Source organism: Papaver somniferum, unplaced genomic scaffold, assembly GCF_003573695.1.
Source record: "Papaver somniferum cultivar HN1 unplaced genomic scaffold, ASM357369v1 unplaced-scaffold_160, whole genome shotgun sequence".
NCBI lineage: Eukaryota > Viridiplantae > Streptophyta > Magnoliopsida > Ranunculales > Papaveraceae > Papaver > Papaver somniferum.
In genome coordinates, this window is record NW_020625487.1 from 210,220 (window position 1) to 226,362 (window position 16,143).

Here is a 16,143-nt window from a genome sequence, read left to right on the forward strand (position 1 = left end):
ATGGTCCGACTTTCTTTTCTTCGAAACTCTTAACGCGTCTCTGATTCCACAAACTTCTGCTTATTCTGCTGAGAGACAGATCAAATTGGTCGATTCTACATTAATAAAGTTCTGGGTTGAATCTCTTATTAGGTAACTCATTTGTTAAGCGAACCTAATTAAGGGTATAAATCCCTCCTTGGAGATTGTTCTAGGGATATATGTCCTAGCAGTCTACCACGTGTGTGAGCAAGTAAAATATCGGGTGAAAATAAAGATGTTTTTCTTTGGGGAATCAAACATTTTCCTTTCAGGGAGAGGGGGTTTGGTTCAAGCTTTAATTCGCAGAGGGGAAAAAAAACACAAAAATGGCAGCAGATTCAATTTCTCGAAAATCTTTATTAATTCGTAATTTCGACAAATCAATCAAAAAGAAACATAAATTGTATTTATCATTCCTTTTCACTTTCATTTTCACCTCCAATTTTCAACTTCAACATAACCTTTGAATTTCTCGTTTCTACAAGCTTGAATCTCTACTCTTTGAAGGTATTTCTTTAAACCTTTTTTTTTTATCTTGTTGACAGAAGTTGAAAATTGTGTTTAAATTTGTGTCTGGGCATTGATTTTTGAATATGTCTTGTTTATGTGTTGAATTGATTTTGAAGGTTGAGAAGAGAGGCATTGTTGTTTCCCAATTTACAGTGCTGCTGCTTCTGCTTGTTCTGTATCCAAGCTTCCTCCTACTGAAGTTTGCACATTTATGACGGTTAGTCTAATTATTATTGCATTTATTTTTCTTTCGATTTGTAGATAAGAACTATACACAGTACATCTTGATCAATCAATTTGATCCGGAAGACCATAAGATTCTCATACTACAACCACCCTAATGAAATGGAGCTTAGTATAGAACAACGGTAGAACGAGGTACATACTAGAGAGATTACATTTGGTTATTCCATGAAAAAACAAGTATGCTTAACTATACACAGTACATCTTGAGCAATAGTGTAGTACAGGGTTTGCAGGGATGTTGATGAAATATCCTCATACCAGTTAGTAGAGCGAGTCTTAAAAAATAGGATCCGCGCATTTCCTTTAGTTGCTATGGCATAAGTCAGTCTAGGAGTTTTTCAGATGTTGTGACACCGTTATCAACCACTTTGTAATGTACCAGTCGACTGATTCCTCATCTAGATATAACTAGTGCATTGACTATTTTGGAAGGGATGTTGTTATTGTGTAGCTATCTGTTACTCGAAAGTGCATAACTATTGGTTGTTTCCACATTCACATCACCAACTAAATTAAAAACCCTTTTTCATTACAAAAAGTCTAAACAGAGACCGAGTAAATGAATGAAGATTTGTTTATACAAGATGAGAATAGGTAGAACCATACATCGGTGATATATATGTGCATGCACATTCAAAAGTCTCTTTCCTTCTAATTGCCAAGGTAGGTATAGACAACTTCAATGTAAACGCCCAGACTAAAAAGTGTTGTCTTAAAAATAATCATGATCTATATTAGACTATTAGTTATGCTGTAATTGACTTTCTATTGCTTCTTTGGATTTATATGCGATTATGTAATGGTGCTCTTATCCACCTTCAATTATGTATGTTCAAAATTTAATACGAAATATTCAAATTCTCATCTGATAAAAAAAGGACTCTCCATCTGTCTCTCAAAGTTGTAACTGAAACAACTTAATACGAAATATTCAAATTCTCACAGTACTCTTTTCTCTGCAGTTCCCCAGCCTTCGATCATTCACGTCCAGTGAGTTACTATGGCGTGGTATAAAGATCCTCAGTTGTATATATGTCGTGAAACGCCGGGGTTAAAACTATACAGGATGAAGGAACCAATTGGTACTCCCATTGCGCTATCAGGTATAATCGATTACGGATTCTTATATTACTCAAAACATCTCTCTTTGGCAAATAACAAAGAAAGTGATTTTAATGTTTTCTTATCTTCCATAAGTTTGATGGAGTGACTTTCAAGCTTATAAATTGTCAAGGCTGGGTGGTGTACCAGCTGGTCAGTAATTACCAGAACTTCACCTGAGCACGTGAACCACTAAGCTCGCCATTTTATAGGCTGCCTGGTATTCATACTCCTGAAGCAGTACTATTGGCTGAGAAAGAAGCTCTTAACAGAAAAGTTTCCAAGTTGACGGAACAAGTTTCCAGTTTGGCAGAACAAGTTTCTGATCTGACTTCAAAACTTAAAGAGTGTCGTGGTGTTGGTAGTGGATCATCTGAGGAAGAACCATGGAGGAGTGGTAATAGTAGTATTCCTAATAATTGGGTTCCTTTTGAGGATCTTGATATTCAAAATATTCTGAGGACCACTTCTTTGAAAATTATCAAAGCACCAATGCACTGAAATTCGAGGACGATTATACAACAAATGTTCAAGCGAGCCGTTTCTATGGAGGAATATCTCTAGTGGTCGTGAACATTAAAGAGTTGATTCCTGACAAAGATGAAGCAAGATTCGATCCAGATATCTGGGGTTCGCATAACAATGCAGGAACATCTTATGCAACCCGTAAGCTACATGAGTCAGAAGTTAAACCAAATTTATATCAGGCTTGTATTCTTTCTTTGATTTGTTTTTTATTTTGTTTATTGTTCATTTTGTGTTTACTTTCTGTTTTTCACCTTTTGCGTAAGGTGCCGGTACCAATATTGGATATGGGTCATCAAAGAACCAAATTTTTACCCAAATTTGAGAACCATACCAATGGGACAGAATTGGATATGGGTTAGAGGGGTTACACCTTGTTTGTTTTCTCCTGACTCACCTGACTCGTCAGGATCTGACTCACCAGGGGTAGTTAGTACCTGACTCAAACGGTTCCGAGTCAGGTGTTAGTTCTTACTCAGATCGCTAGTCAGATCTGATTATAAAACGATCTGATATCTGATTCGGTACGAGTCAGATCTAAACCCGGGTCAGCAAAAACAAACATTGGATGTAAAAAAAAAAGGGTAAATGAAAACATATTCCACACAGAGGGTTTAGGGTTAAAGCTTTGAACAAACAAAATGGCAGCAATTTCACTATCTCCAACATCCGTATTCGTCCGTAATTTCTGTAAATCAACCAAAAGTTTGAATAATATTTCACAATCATTTTCACTTTCAGCTTCAGCATCATCTTCTTCTTCAAAATCAACGAATTTCTTCTTTGCACAAACTCGAATCTCTACTCCTCGCAGGTATTTTGGTTTATCTCGAATAGTTGGATTTCATCAAATTAGATTGATATTCTGTTTGTAAATGTATCTAGGACCTTTATTTCTGAATTGAAATTTGGTTGAATTGATTTCAAGGTTGAGAAGAGAGGCGTTGTTGTTGAATACTTTGCACCCAATTCACAGCGCGACTGCTGCTGCTTGCCTGGTTTCTAAACTTCCCACTGAAGTTAGCTCATCCAATGACGGTTAGTCTAATCTCATATCCGGTTTTGTAAATAAGAAGAAATACTTGTTCATATGTAGTACATCTTGATCACAAAGACCTCAGTAATCACAAACCGCCACTACCTTAGTGAAATGGAGTTTAAACTAGAACAACCGTAGAACCAATCTTACATACTAAAGAGATTAGATTCAGTTACTCCATAAAAACACAAGTATGCTTTACTTTGTAATGTACTGGGCCTGCAAGGTTCTTGATGAAATGTCTTCTTCATACCAGTTAGTAGAGCAAGTCTTGAAAAATAGGATTGACACATTGTCCCCACTTGCCATGTATAAGTCCAGGAGTTTTTCATCTGGTGTGTTAACCACTTCATTGATGCAATCAAGAATTATGTTATCTTGTCAGATCTTCTTTCCAAGCCATCGTTGGTGAAGTTGAGAATGTCTTGTATAACTTATCCCCAAAAGGTTTCTTCAAACCCATCGTTGGCACCTTATTCCTCAGTTTCTTTTTTCTTTCTTATGGGATCCATTCAACCATCATATCAAGTGTGTTTTGTAAAGAAACATTATCATATGATATGCCCACCCAAAATGTTGGCATACTGATAAAATATGTTGTCCACCCAATGACATATGCCCATTACATTAGTTGCAACGCAAATTTGAGTGACATAATTGTTTGCCGGTCAATGGGGCATTTCTCTAAGTTTCACATATCCTTGACACCATTTAAAAGGAATTTACAGGTTCATCATGTTGTTGTTTTAAGTAATGGCCTTCCATGCTTATTTATTTCAAATTGTACTTTTTTTTTTCTTTTGGGTTTGTTTGGTTTTATTTACGTTTCATTTGGAGTGGTAAGAGATTGTATTGTCTATTCAGAAATGTATAAGCTCTTGTGTGCCATCAACAATTAGTGCTTTCTTTCTTGTTTACCTTATGCATAAGGTGCCAGAGTCAGGCTGCTGGCTGACTGAATCCACTGCTGAAGGGAAGGATTCTATCTAATCCTCAAAATATACCTAGTTGTGGCTGAAAATTCGTCTCATGTCGTCATTTATTTGCATCACCAACTCATTAAACTGACTCTTTTTTTTCTTTTTCATTTTGTTATGCCGGTTGGTGTAAGTGTACTAATTTACTAAGGGGACCTACCACTACCACGAGGGTGAACAAGTATAAAATTTCGGATGGAAATAGAAGAAAAAAAGGATTGGGGAAATCAAACATTTTCCTTTCAGGTAGAGGGGGTTTAGGCCCTTTAGGGTTAAAGCTTTCATTTGCCGAGGTGAAAAGAACACAAAAATTGCAGCAGCTTCAATTTCTCGAACATCCTTATTAATTCAATCAAAAAGATACAGTGTTTCTCATTCCTTTTCACTTCCACCTCCAATTTCAAACATCGTCTTATTATCAAAAAAAAAAAAAAAAACATCATCTTCAAAACTTCTTGTCTCAACAAGCTTGGATATCTACTCTTCGAAGGTGTTTCTTTACACCCTTTATTTGATTCTGTTGATAGAAGTTGAAAATTGTGTTTAAATTTGTGTCTGGCTGGTCTGGGGCATTGATTTCTGAATAAAAATGTTTTTTTTTTTGTGTCGAATTGATTTTGAAGGTTGAGAAGAGAGACATTGTTATTGAATACATTGCGCCCAAGTCACAGTGCTGCTGATTCTGCTTGTCCTGTGTCTGAGATTCCTACTGAAGTTAGCACATGACGGTTAGTCCAATTCTTATTGTATTTATTTTTCTTTCGGTTTGTAAGTTACCAGAAATACATGTTTATATGCAGTACATCTTGATCAATCAATTTGATCCGGAAGACCATAGGATTCTCATACTACAACCACCCTATTAAAGAATGGAGCTTAGGCTAGAACAACAGTAGAACAACGTAAATACTAGAGAGATTAGATTTGGTTATTCCATGGAAGCACTAATATGCTTTACATTTGCATCCTTAGTGTATGTACAGGGATTGCAAGGATGTTTATGAAATATCCTTGTACCAGTTAGTAGAGCTAGTCTTAAAAAATAGGATCCACGCATTGTCTTTACTTACGACGGTATAAGAGTATAAGTCAGTCCAGGAGTTTCTCAGCTGTTGTAACACCGTTATTAACCATTTCGTGAGTAATGTGCCAGCTGACTGATTCCTCATCTAGAGACAACTAATGCATTTACTATTTTGGAAGGGATGTTCTTATTGTATAGCTGTCTGTTACTCGAAACTATATAATTTTATTTTGTGGATCTCTAAGGCCGTTTCCGTATTTGCATCACCAACTAAATTAAAAACCCTTTTTCATTACAAAAAGTCTAAATGGACCGAGTAAATGAACACAGATTTGTTTATACAAGATGTGAATATGTAGAGCCATACATCATTGATGTATATGCGCATACACATTCCAAAGTCTCATGCCATCTAATTGCCAAGGTAGGCATAGACAACTTCAAAGTAAACGCCCAGACAAAAAAGTCTCGTCTTAAAACTAGTCATGATCTGTGTTAGGCGCTATCAGTTATGCTGTGATTGACTCTCTCATATTGTGTTACATCATGGCGATGCCTTAGAATTATGGAGGTCCTAGATGAATTTTTCTTGAGAAAATATCATCAAACGTTAGCCGTTAGGTGGCTGTCTTAGTCTAAAAATTCTGACCGGTGATGGACCGGCCAGATTGGGAATAATAGTTTACTTTCGAGATCGACATATTGTGTTTTATCATGGTGAAGCCTTAGAATGACGAGATCTAACGGTTTGTGGAGTCCTAGATGAATTTTTCTTAAGCAAATGTCATCACATGTTAGGTAGCTGTCTTAATATAAAATTATGACAGTTGACGGACTGGCCAGGTCTATTACGGGTATAGCCATTGGCAGGTATGTTTTAAGTTTCCTCTCTATATATATCGTCGTGTTTGATCTTGTTAAGGACCATAATTGTTTTTCTCTCACTTTAGATTTCTTCACAAGAACTTCTTGTTAAGACTCTCCCTCTCATCTGATCAAAAAAAAAAAAAAAAAACTCTCCTCTTTCTCTCAAAGTACTGGTAGTAAGTAAAACAACTTAATAAGAAATATTCATAGCCATTCAATACTCTTTTCTTTGCAGTTCCTCAGCCTTCAGTCACTCCTGTCAACTGAATAACTGTGTCGTGGTTTCAAGATCCTCAGTTGTATATATGTCGTGAAGCGCCGGGGTTAAAACTATACAGGATGAAGGAACCAATTGGAACCCCTATAGCGCTATCAGGTATAATTGATTATGGATTCTTAGACTATTCTAAACATCTCTCTTTACCAAATAACAAAGAAAGCAATTTTGATGCTTTCTTATCTTCTGTCAAGTTTGATGGAGTAACTTTCAAGCTTATAAATTGTCAAGGCTGGGTAGTTCACCAGATGGTCAGTAATTACAAACACTTCACCTGGTCACGTGAACCACTGGCCTCACCATTTTATAGGCTGCCTGGTATTAATACTCCTGAAACGGTGCTATTGACTCAGAAAGAAGATCTTGACAGCGAAAATCAAGCTCTGAAAATAATTATTTCGGACCTAAAAGCAAGAAATTCAATTCTTGAAGATGATAAGATCAAGCTAATCAATAACCTAAATGGAGCCAAGGCTATGAATCTAGTAGAGAAACGACTTTTCGATTTAGAAGCTACCGTTGCAACTCTCAGGGACGAATTCAGAAGGAACTATGATTGTGAGAAAGCCGAAAAACAAGTTTTGAAGGAACAAGTTTCTGAATTGACATCAAAACTCAAAGAGTGTTGTGGATCAGCAGATAAAGAACCATGGAAAAGTGGTAATAGTCCTGTTCCTAAGAATTGGGTTCCTTTCGAGGATCTCGATGTTCAAGATTTTCCAAGGAATACTTCTTTGAAAATCATCAAAACACCAGGTGCACTGAAATTCGTTGAAGATACTACAACAAATGTTCGAGCAAGCCGTTTCTATGGGGGATTATATCCGATAGTGGTTGTGAACGTTGAAGAGTTGATTCCTGACAAGCATGATGCAAGATTCGACCCAAATATATGGGGTTCGTATAGCGATGCAGGAACATCTTTTGCAGCCCGTAAGCTATTTAAGTCGGAGATGTAGATACACACATACAAGGCATGTTAATCTGTCTTTTGATCAGCAGGTTGAAGCCACCACTTTGGTGTTCTATCCTATGGCCTTCCATGTTTATTTATCTCGACTTGGATTTGTGTTTGATTTTGTTTATGTTTCGTTTGGGGTGGTAAAAGATTGTAATATATATAGAGACTTGTATAAGCTTCTGTGTCTTTTCTTCCTCCGGCTGGTGTCATTGTAGTACAGTGATAAAATTATGAAGTGATGATATCAGTAACTTCAGTTCGAAACTCACTAGTACTAAAAATGGAAATACTATCATTTTTCCAATTTGGCTTATTTCTAGGCTAGTTACCTCTTGCATAAGATACCCAGGCTAGTTAGTAGCCCGACTGATTCCTCATCTAGTGCTCAAGTTCATTTTTCATTTTTCTATTGATAAGAAAATATATACTTAAACCATTTGCCCTTAAGGTGGCGTCGGAGGCCAATTTTTTGTCCCGAGTTTAAATTTCAAACAAAATGCTGCGAGGATAGCCTGTATAATCCTAGGTTGTCATTGCATTTGGCATCTTAGGAAATGCCGAGGTTGCCTTGTAGGCTTCCTTACAACAGTTAATTGGTACTACATTCTTGTGCAATTATATTTTTAATTTCTCCATAATAATAAACGCTAAGAGCCTTGACAAGAGTATATAACACAATATGCTGGAGTGAAAATTCTTTGATGTTTTAAGAAACATGATGACTTATCTTGTCAAAAAAATTTATATATCATCCAAATAACACTATGTTTGTTCCTAATAATGTGGCGGTATCTATATCATTTACCTCTCATTTGTTTTGTTTTTTATGCCAATCATCAGCTTCATTCCTATCTACAATTGAAAAATATTTTTTGGTGTACTCTAAAACACTTGGGACAGCAACACCAATATTTCTAAACATCACACACTTTTACTTGCTAAATTTCTTTTTTAACTAATATAAAGGGAAACAATTAAGAATGTTTGGGGCTCTGAGGATTGGGAGATCAAACTGAGTTGACCAGTTGAATTTTTCTAGTGATTTATTTCATTATTCTTAAGATTTTCTCGTGATTTAATCGTTATAGTATCTTGGTTTGAATATCCTTATCTACTTTATGATTTCACAATAACTTTTTGTTTGATAAAAATCTGGGAATCTTTTGTTTTTGGTTTTATCAGATTTTGAAAATTAATATGCTTGTAGATGGAGATATCCCAGTTGGTGTTTACCATGTTCATAATTGTGATTCCAGCGTTTGCAAAAGTTATCCTGCTGCTTTTTGAAGTTATTGTGTTCTTTCAGTTGGTCATCGTTGATTGTGTGGAAAAAATTCTCTGCCGATTCACATCAATGACTCAGTGGGTTGAAGGTTTCCGCGTCTCTGTGAAATTCAAATTTCAAGAAGTCTATTACAAGATTTTTTCCATTAATTACTCTCGTTATTATCAGTAGTCTTCTCAACTACTTTCCTTTCTTTTCTGAAGCAAATTTTTGTCTAGAAGGAAATATTCAGTCTAGAATTTTCTCTCAAATACGGGATACTAGGAATAATATTTATCACGATTCAATGATCTCTCCGAATTTTCTATGGTTACAATTCTATAAAAATGGCATTTCTTAGAGTTTTCTTCATCTAAAAAATCCTTACCTAGTTAACCTTAAATCAGTTCTTCATCAAGGCAGAAGAAAATGATATTTCTGTTTCAGATCTGGCAACAAAATTTATGCCAATTGCGTTGGATCTTGGTGATGTAGTTGAGGTTGTCTATCATCAATCTAATAATGTTGATGGGCAAAATGAAATTGAAGAGGAGTTTAATCTTGTTGGGAAAATCTTTATTGAAGGGAAAATGGGTTTGAAGACTGTGGAAAAGTATCAGGGACTCACTTGGGATTTTATTCCAGCAAGTGATGTCAAGGTATTCGAATTGGAAAATAATATTATGGAGTTTAAATTCAAGAATAAAGATACCCAGGAAAAAAAATGATACTTGTCCGTTGAGGATTAATGGGCATCTTGTTAATCTTCGATATTACAATTATGAGATTATCTATCAAAAATTAGACTAAAGTAAGCAATGTTTTTGGATTCAAGTTAAAAAAAAAATACTTCCAGAGCATATGCATGTGAAGGCCATCACTAAAATTGGAAGTATTATTGGTGAAGTTCTAGCTATTGAACCTAAATATGGTATAACGGTTGGAAGAGATCTTGTGAAGGTGTGTGTGATCAAGTTTATATTAATTTTCCTTTGAGAAGGGGTGTTATGCACTAGATGGATTAAGTTTTTGCATGAGAAACAACCACACAAGATATGTCATAACTGATTCATCATTAATCATACAAAAGGAGCATGTAAGGCTGTTGTAGACTACCTAACTAAGGCTCAAGCTAAACGTCATTATTTTGGTGAACTTAAGAAAGGAGAAAGGAAACAAAATATGATTACTAGGGGTGGAGTTCAGGTTCCTAATAGTGAAAGAATAACTTTGTCTCATTGGAATAGAATGGAGTTCGGGATATTCAACATAATATTAAAAATCTTCAAAACATGTTGGAGGTTGCTCAAAATGATACTAGTTCTAATGATCATCATGTTAGAGTCAAGTCTATTACCAGTAAATTGGATAATTAGTATAAAATTCAAACTGAAATCCATAAGGAAAAATCTAAAGATAAATATATTTGTGATATGGATAATAACACAAGATATTTTCATACCATGGTGAATAAGAGATTGCATACTAATAGCATTTATGTTCTTTGTGATAATAATGGTAATTGGGTTATGGATAGGAATGATATTAGTAGATTGTTTACTCATCACTTTAGTGATGTTTCTTGTGCTTCTAATCCTACTTTACCTGATCACAATTTTAGTATTATTCCTAGTATTATAATTGAGAATGTTATTATTTATGTTGTTCCCGGTGAATTAGAAATTGAAAATATGGTTAAAAACATGCCTGCTTGAAGCTCACCTGGTCCTGATGGGTTCCAAGCTGGTTTTTATCAAACTCAGTGTCATATTGTTTGTAAGGGTATTGTTGAAGTAGTACAATTTTTTTTTAGAGTGGTCATATGCCTAGAAGTCTTAACAGAACTTATATTTCTCTTATACACAAATGCAAGAGTCCTAAAACTATAGCTGAGTTTAGACCAATTGGTCTCTGTAATGCTTCCTATAAGGTGGTCTCTAAGATTTTGGTTAACAGAATTAAGCCTCTTCTTAAGAAGTTAATTTCTCCTTACCAGGCAACATTTGTTCTACGAAGATTTTTTCATGACAATATTATTATTGCTCATGAAATGATTCAATCTATGAAACAAAAAGAAGGTATTAGTGGTACTATGGCTATCAAACTTGATATGTCAAAAGCTTTTGACAGATTGGAATGGAATTTTGTCAATAAGGTTCTTGAGAGTATTGGTTTTAGCAATGATTTTGTAACCTTATTATGAAGTGTGTTTCAACTACAAGTATAAATGTTCTTCTTAATGGTTCCCCATGTGATCAGTTTGAACCAACTATAGGAATTAGACAAGGTGATCCCCTTATCTTTTTATACTAGCCATGAAATGTCTTTCTAGATCTCTTCTTGCTGTTGAAACTAATAAAGATCTTATTGGTGTTAAATCTCTAGGAAAGCTCCTCCCATAACACACTTGCTTTTTACTGATGATATTCTAATCTTTGGCCAAGCTAACATGAAGCATGTTGACAATTTTTTATAGATTTTTCGGGATTTTGGTAATCTTTCTGGTCAGATGTTAAATTTTGATAAATCTTGTGTGTATTTCAGTAATAACCTTTTTCCTGATATTTGTTCTGAATTTGCCAAAGCTCTTAGTATGTCTTTAATGAATGATTCAGAAAAATATCTTGGAGCTCCTTTGTTACTTGGTCAAACTAAGGTGAAATCTTTTGATCCTATTGTTCAATCCTTTGAAGCTAGCATTAAGAATCACATAGGTATTACTCTCAATCAAGCAGGTAGGTCTACTTTAATTAAATATGTTTTAAGTTCCTTACCTACTTACCAAATGGGATATTTTTTAAAATTCCAAGTACTCTAATCAGTAAGTTGGATGCCTTGCAAAGAAATTTTTTTTGGGGTCATAAAACTGGAAAATGAATTAAGTTTATTGCTTGGGATAACATTAATAAGTATAAGGTTTGGAGGGGCTAGGTTTCAGAGACATTTAATGTTGCTCTTATATTGAAGCTTGTTTGGAAGATTATCAATGATCAGGATGAAATGTGGATTCAGATATTGAGTGATAAATCCTTTTATAATTTTAGTATTTTTCATCTGCAAAAACTCAATGAAAATTGTTCTTGGATTTGGAGGGGAATCTGTTGGTGCATCGACATAATTAATAACAATAGATTTTGTGTTGTTAGATGTTGAACTAAAATTAATATCTGGTTAGACAAATTGGTGTTAGGCCAGGATCATCCTCCTGTTCCTGCTGATGGTTTCATTAATACCATTTCTTATACTTTTGTGTTTGAGCTATTTCATGATGGTACTAGGAATTGGAATGAGTTGCTAATCCATTATTTATTTGAACATGATTATGCTTATAAAACCCTCTCTATGAATGTTCCTGAAATACAAAGTGACTTTCTTATTTGGTTTCCAGATCAGGAAGGGTCAATTTTCAGTGAAAAGTGTTTATAATGTATTAACTACACATGTTATCTCTTCTACGAGCCTTCCATCTTTTCATATACAGGTTTAGAAAACTTTATGGAAAGTTAAGTTGCCTCCCAAGATATAGTACCAAGTAGAGATAAGCTTTCTTGGTACAAGAATGGCATTGAACTTCAGTGTAGCATGTGTGGTCATCCTAGTGAATCTAGTGATCACCTTTTAATTAACTTTCCTTATGCTAGATATGTGTAGTTAGCTTTAAACATAAATGTGGGTAACATTATCGCTCAACATGGTTCTTCCAAGGGATGGGTAATATCTTGGTTCTTTGTTGGTGTTAATTTGAATATTGGTATAGGTATTGAAAAAGCGGGGGCATCAACCACACCCAATATTTCGATTAGCAATCTGTATGGACTAACTCCAATATACTTTCTAGAGAATAAACTAGACAGTCAGACTCAATCTAGAGAAAAGTATATCGAAGAGTTAATATCTCTCTCACTTGATTTGATCTTTACTCAAGCAAATAGAAATGTGCGAGTCTTTATCAAATACAAGGATAATAACTTGGATGGTACCAAAGACCAATATCCAAGTGTCAATCAATTTAAATCAACAACCAAAGGTTGGATATTCTAATTGATTGATCTTAACGCACAACCTGTGATATTTCAATTATATAACAAAATATAATGCGCAATAGAAATAACACATACACCAAAAATTTTATTAACGAGGAAACCGCAAATGCAGAAAAACCCCGGGATCTAGTCCAGATTGAACACCACACTGTATTAAGCCGCTACAGACACTAGCCTACTATAAACTAACTTCGGTCTGGACTGTAGTTGAACCCTAATCAATCTCACACTGATTCAAGGTACAGTTGCGCTCCTTATGTCTCTGATCCCAGAAGGATACTACACACTTGATTCCCTTAGCTGATCTCATCCACAACTAAGGGTTGCTACGACCCAAAGTCGAAGACTTCAATAAACAAATCTGTATCACACAGAAAAGTCTATGATAATAGATAAATCTGTCTCCCAAAGATAAACTTATGAGTTTTTATTCCGTCTTTTGATAAATCAAGGTGAACAAGAACTAATTGATAACCCAGACTTATATTCCCGAAGAACATCCTAGTATTATCAATCACCTCACAATAATCTAAATCGTATGGTAACGAAACTAGATATTGTGGAATCACAAACGATGAGACAAAGATGTTTGTGATTTCTTTTTATCTTTCCCTATCGGAGATATAATCTCAAGTCAATTATTCAATTGAATTCCTACGATAGAAAATGGAAAGATCAGATCGCTCAACTACAAGAAAGTAATTTCGTCTGGCTTCACAGTCCCAATGAAGTCTTTCAGTAGTTAACCTACAGGGTCTCGAGAAGAAACCTAAGGTTAAAGGAGAATCGACTCTAGCAAAACCAACTAGTACCACACAGGAGGTGTGGGGATTAGTTTTTCCAGTTGCTAGATGTCTCCTTTACATAGTTTTCAAATCAGGTTTTGCAATCTAAGTTACCTTGGTGACAAAGCATTCAATAATCACCGTTAGATGAAAAACCTGATTCAACCAAGCTAATATCTTTCAACCGTTAGATCGAAACTTAGCTTGTCACACACAAATGAAATGTATTCATTTAGGTTTGAGTAACCGTACCTAAACGTGTACACTTAGTTGGTTCAAAAATAGTTAACCAATGGTTAGCCATATGAGCACTTTCATATTAACCGTATTCATTTTTCTCATAACTAGTTCAAATGACTCATAAGAACTAGTTCAAGAGTTGTTCAATTGCTTAGGTCTTTATTCATAGACACCATTAAAACAAAATCGGTTTGATTCACTTGAATCAATTCATGAACAATATAGCCACGGTTTCCAAAGATTGCATTTCTTATAATTTATTGTTTTAAGTTCATAAACAACCGATTAGAGAAATAACCAGCTTGGGTACGCGTACGGGTATGCGTACCTTAGCTACCAGATTTGAGTTTACAAACTCAGCAGAAATTTTCGGTTCGAAAACTTCTGTGGGTACGTGTACAGGTATGCGTACCTAAGGTGACTGGTTTACTAGTTTGCAAACTTACAAACTCAGCAGAAATTTTCGGTATGAAAACTTCCTCAGGTACGCGTACGGGTACGCGTACTCAACCTGTCTCCTTCACCAATACCGCATGCACACATATGCACGCACTTGGTTTCCGGCACATGGATTTATACACCAATGTGCGAACACACTGTATATGCTTATATCCATAGTTGGTAATCTCAACTCTACACTTCAATCATTGAAACATTCTTCTATAATGTTATAACAATCGTTATTCACGACTATCGTCATCAAAGCTATTTATAAGATTGAAACGTCTTCATGACTTGCGTCACGGGTAAAGATGAAAATGGTTAAAGCAAAATCTTACCAACACATATTTCGAGAAAAAGATACGCGAGTAAACTCGGCTCGAAATAGTAAATGTGTATGTATGAAAATTATCATACTTATACGACTTTGTCTCCAAAGTAGGAGATAAAATAGACTTTTAAGTGACAGATAAGTTCAAGTTCCACATACCTTTTTGTCGGATGAAGTTCCACTTATTCCTCGAGTAGTTCTTCGTCTTCGTAAGATGATACCATGGAGTCTGTAGCTCAACTGCACTTAACTATCCTAGACCGAGACTTAGTCATAAGTAAACTAGAAATCAAGACATATAGTTTTGATCACTAATATTGACAAACATGCTTGATATAGTAATGCATGCGAGTTCGACCAAGCAGTGCTCTAACAATCTCCCCCTTTGTTAATTTTATTGACAAAACTATCAATACATATGGATTACAAAATAGATAAAAACTTTGTAGCTTCACGTCCACATGCTTGATCTCCTTGGCGCATCAACATTACTCGAAAACTTCGTCTTTTCCAAGTACTTTTATGATTCCAAAGGTTGTAAGTTCAACATCATAGTTGTTGAAGTTCCGTAGCCATAACAATGAGAAAACAAAAGCTCTCGATCATTGTTATACATTGTCATAGTATTATTACACAACATCAAAGTTCTCATATCACAACTTCGACAACAATACTATGGTGATATGTATTACTCCCCCTTAGTCAATACTTCGTCTCAACACGAAAACCACTCCCCCTTACATAATGATCCGAAAACCATATGTATTTGTAGTGTGAACTACATATTAATTCTCCCCTTTTTGTCAATAAAATTGACAAAGGTACGAAAACGAGATCCTAATGAAAATTTTCATGGAGGCACTTCAATACCAAACAAAAGTACATATCAACTTTGTTTATATGCAATCATAAAGTCGAAGCTAAATGAATTCATCACGGAGTTTATGAAGATACAAGATAACTCCTCAAATATTCCACAGCCGCACTCCCCACAAAGATATGGCAATTAAGCGCAAGTTCAAAAGAACTCTCCCCCATTTTATTTCATTCCCGAAAGAACAACAAGAGCGACCTTACTTTTACGAGAAAAGAAGGATTTCTTTGGACACCAAAGACCACAAAATGATTTTGTATTCTCAATTAAACTAACCACAAGGTAACTCGTGATTAATTTAATTGGAATACACAACCAAAATAACCACAAACGAATCTATGATTAGTCTAGTTGGAAATGCTCACACAAGAAGACTTATGGAACCACACAGTATATACATAAAATATGGATCGGGGAAGATCAATACTGCGGAATATACAAGGATTCATTTTATTTTCCATCACTATTTGCACAATGACATATAATAGACATAATCTTTGTAAACAAAAGATTTTAACCTATCTTTCATCAATAAATGACATAATAGGCTTAACTTTTGTTTGTAAAAAGTTCATCGATATTGTATCAAGACATGCATATCGACATATAACCGAGAT

General features: G+C 35.1%; 1 protein-coding gene across 6 annotated transcripts; it reads left to right on the forward strand.

Annotated features, from left to right (window-relative positions):
* The first annotated feature begins 219 nt into the window (after positions 1 to 219).
* LOC113337577 lies at positions 220 to 7,793 on the forward strand. Of its 6 annotated transcripts, XR_003354299.1 has the most exons (8): positions 220 to 528; positions 648 to 748; positions 1,740 to 1,880; positions 1,975 to 2,544; positions 3,145 to 3,217; positions 3,332 to 4,909; positions 5,043 to 5,147; positions 6,546 to 7,793. XR_003354299.1 is itself a non-coding variant. In XM_026583241.1 (5 exons), exon 5 carries the CDS (start codon positions 6,650 to 6,652, stop codon positions 7,544 to 7,546), a length of 897 nt encoding a protein of 298 aa, XP_026439026.1. In that variant the 5' UTR covers positions 2,918 to 3,217; positions 3,332 to 3,441; positions 4,307 to 4,909; positions 5,043 to 5,147; positions 6,546 to 6,649; the 3' UTR covers positions 7,547 to 7,793. The 6 variants fall into 6 exon arrangements, 3 of the variants coding, with proteins under 3 accessions (XP_026439026.1, XP_026439025.1, XP_026439028.1); XR_003354300.1 differs by lacking the exons at positions 220 to 528; positions 648 to 748; positions 1,740 to 1,880; positions 1,975 to 2,544 and having other exon boundaries at positions 2,901 to 3,217; positions 6,546 to 6,686; positions 6,782 to 7,793; XR_003354301.1 differs by lacking the exons at positions 220 to 528; positions 648 to 748; positions 1,740 to 1,880; positions 1,975 to 2,544 and having other exon boundaries at positions 2,902 to 3,217; positions 6,546 to 6,686; positions 6,941 to 7,793.
* Positions 7,794 to 16,143: the final 8,350 nt, after the last annotated feature.

Excerpts from the sequence above, each read along its gene's own strand:
- LOC113337577 (XM_026583240.1), top strand. The coding sequence starts at position 6,650 with ATGAAGGAACCAATTGGAACCCCTATAGCGCTATCAGGTATAATTGAT.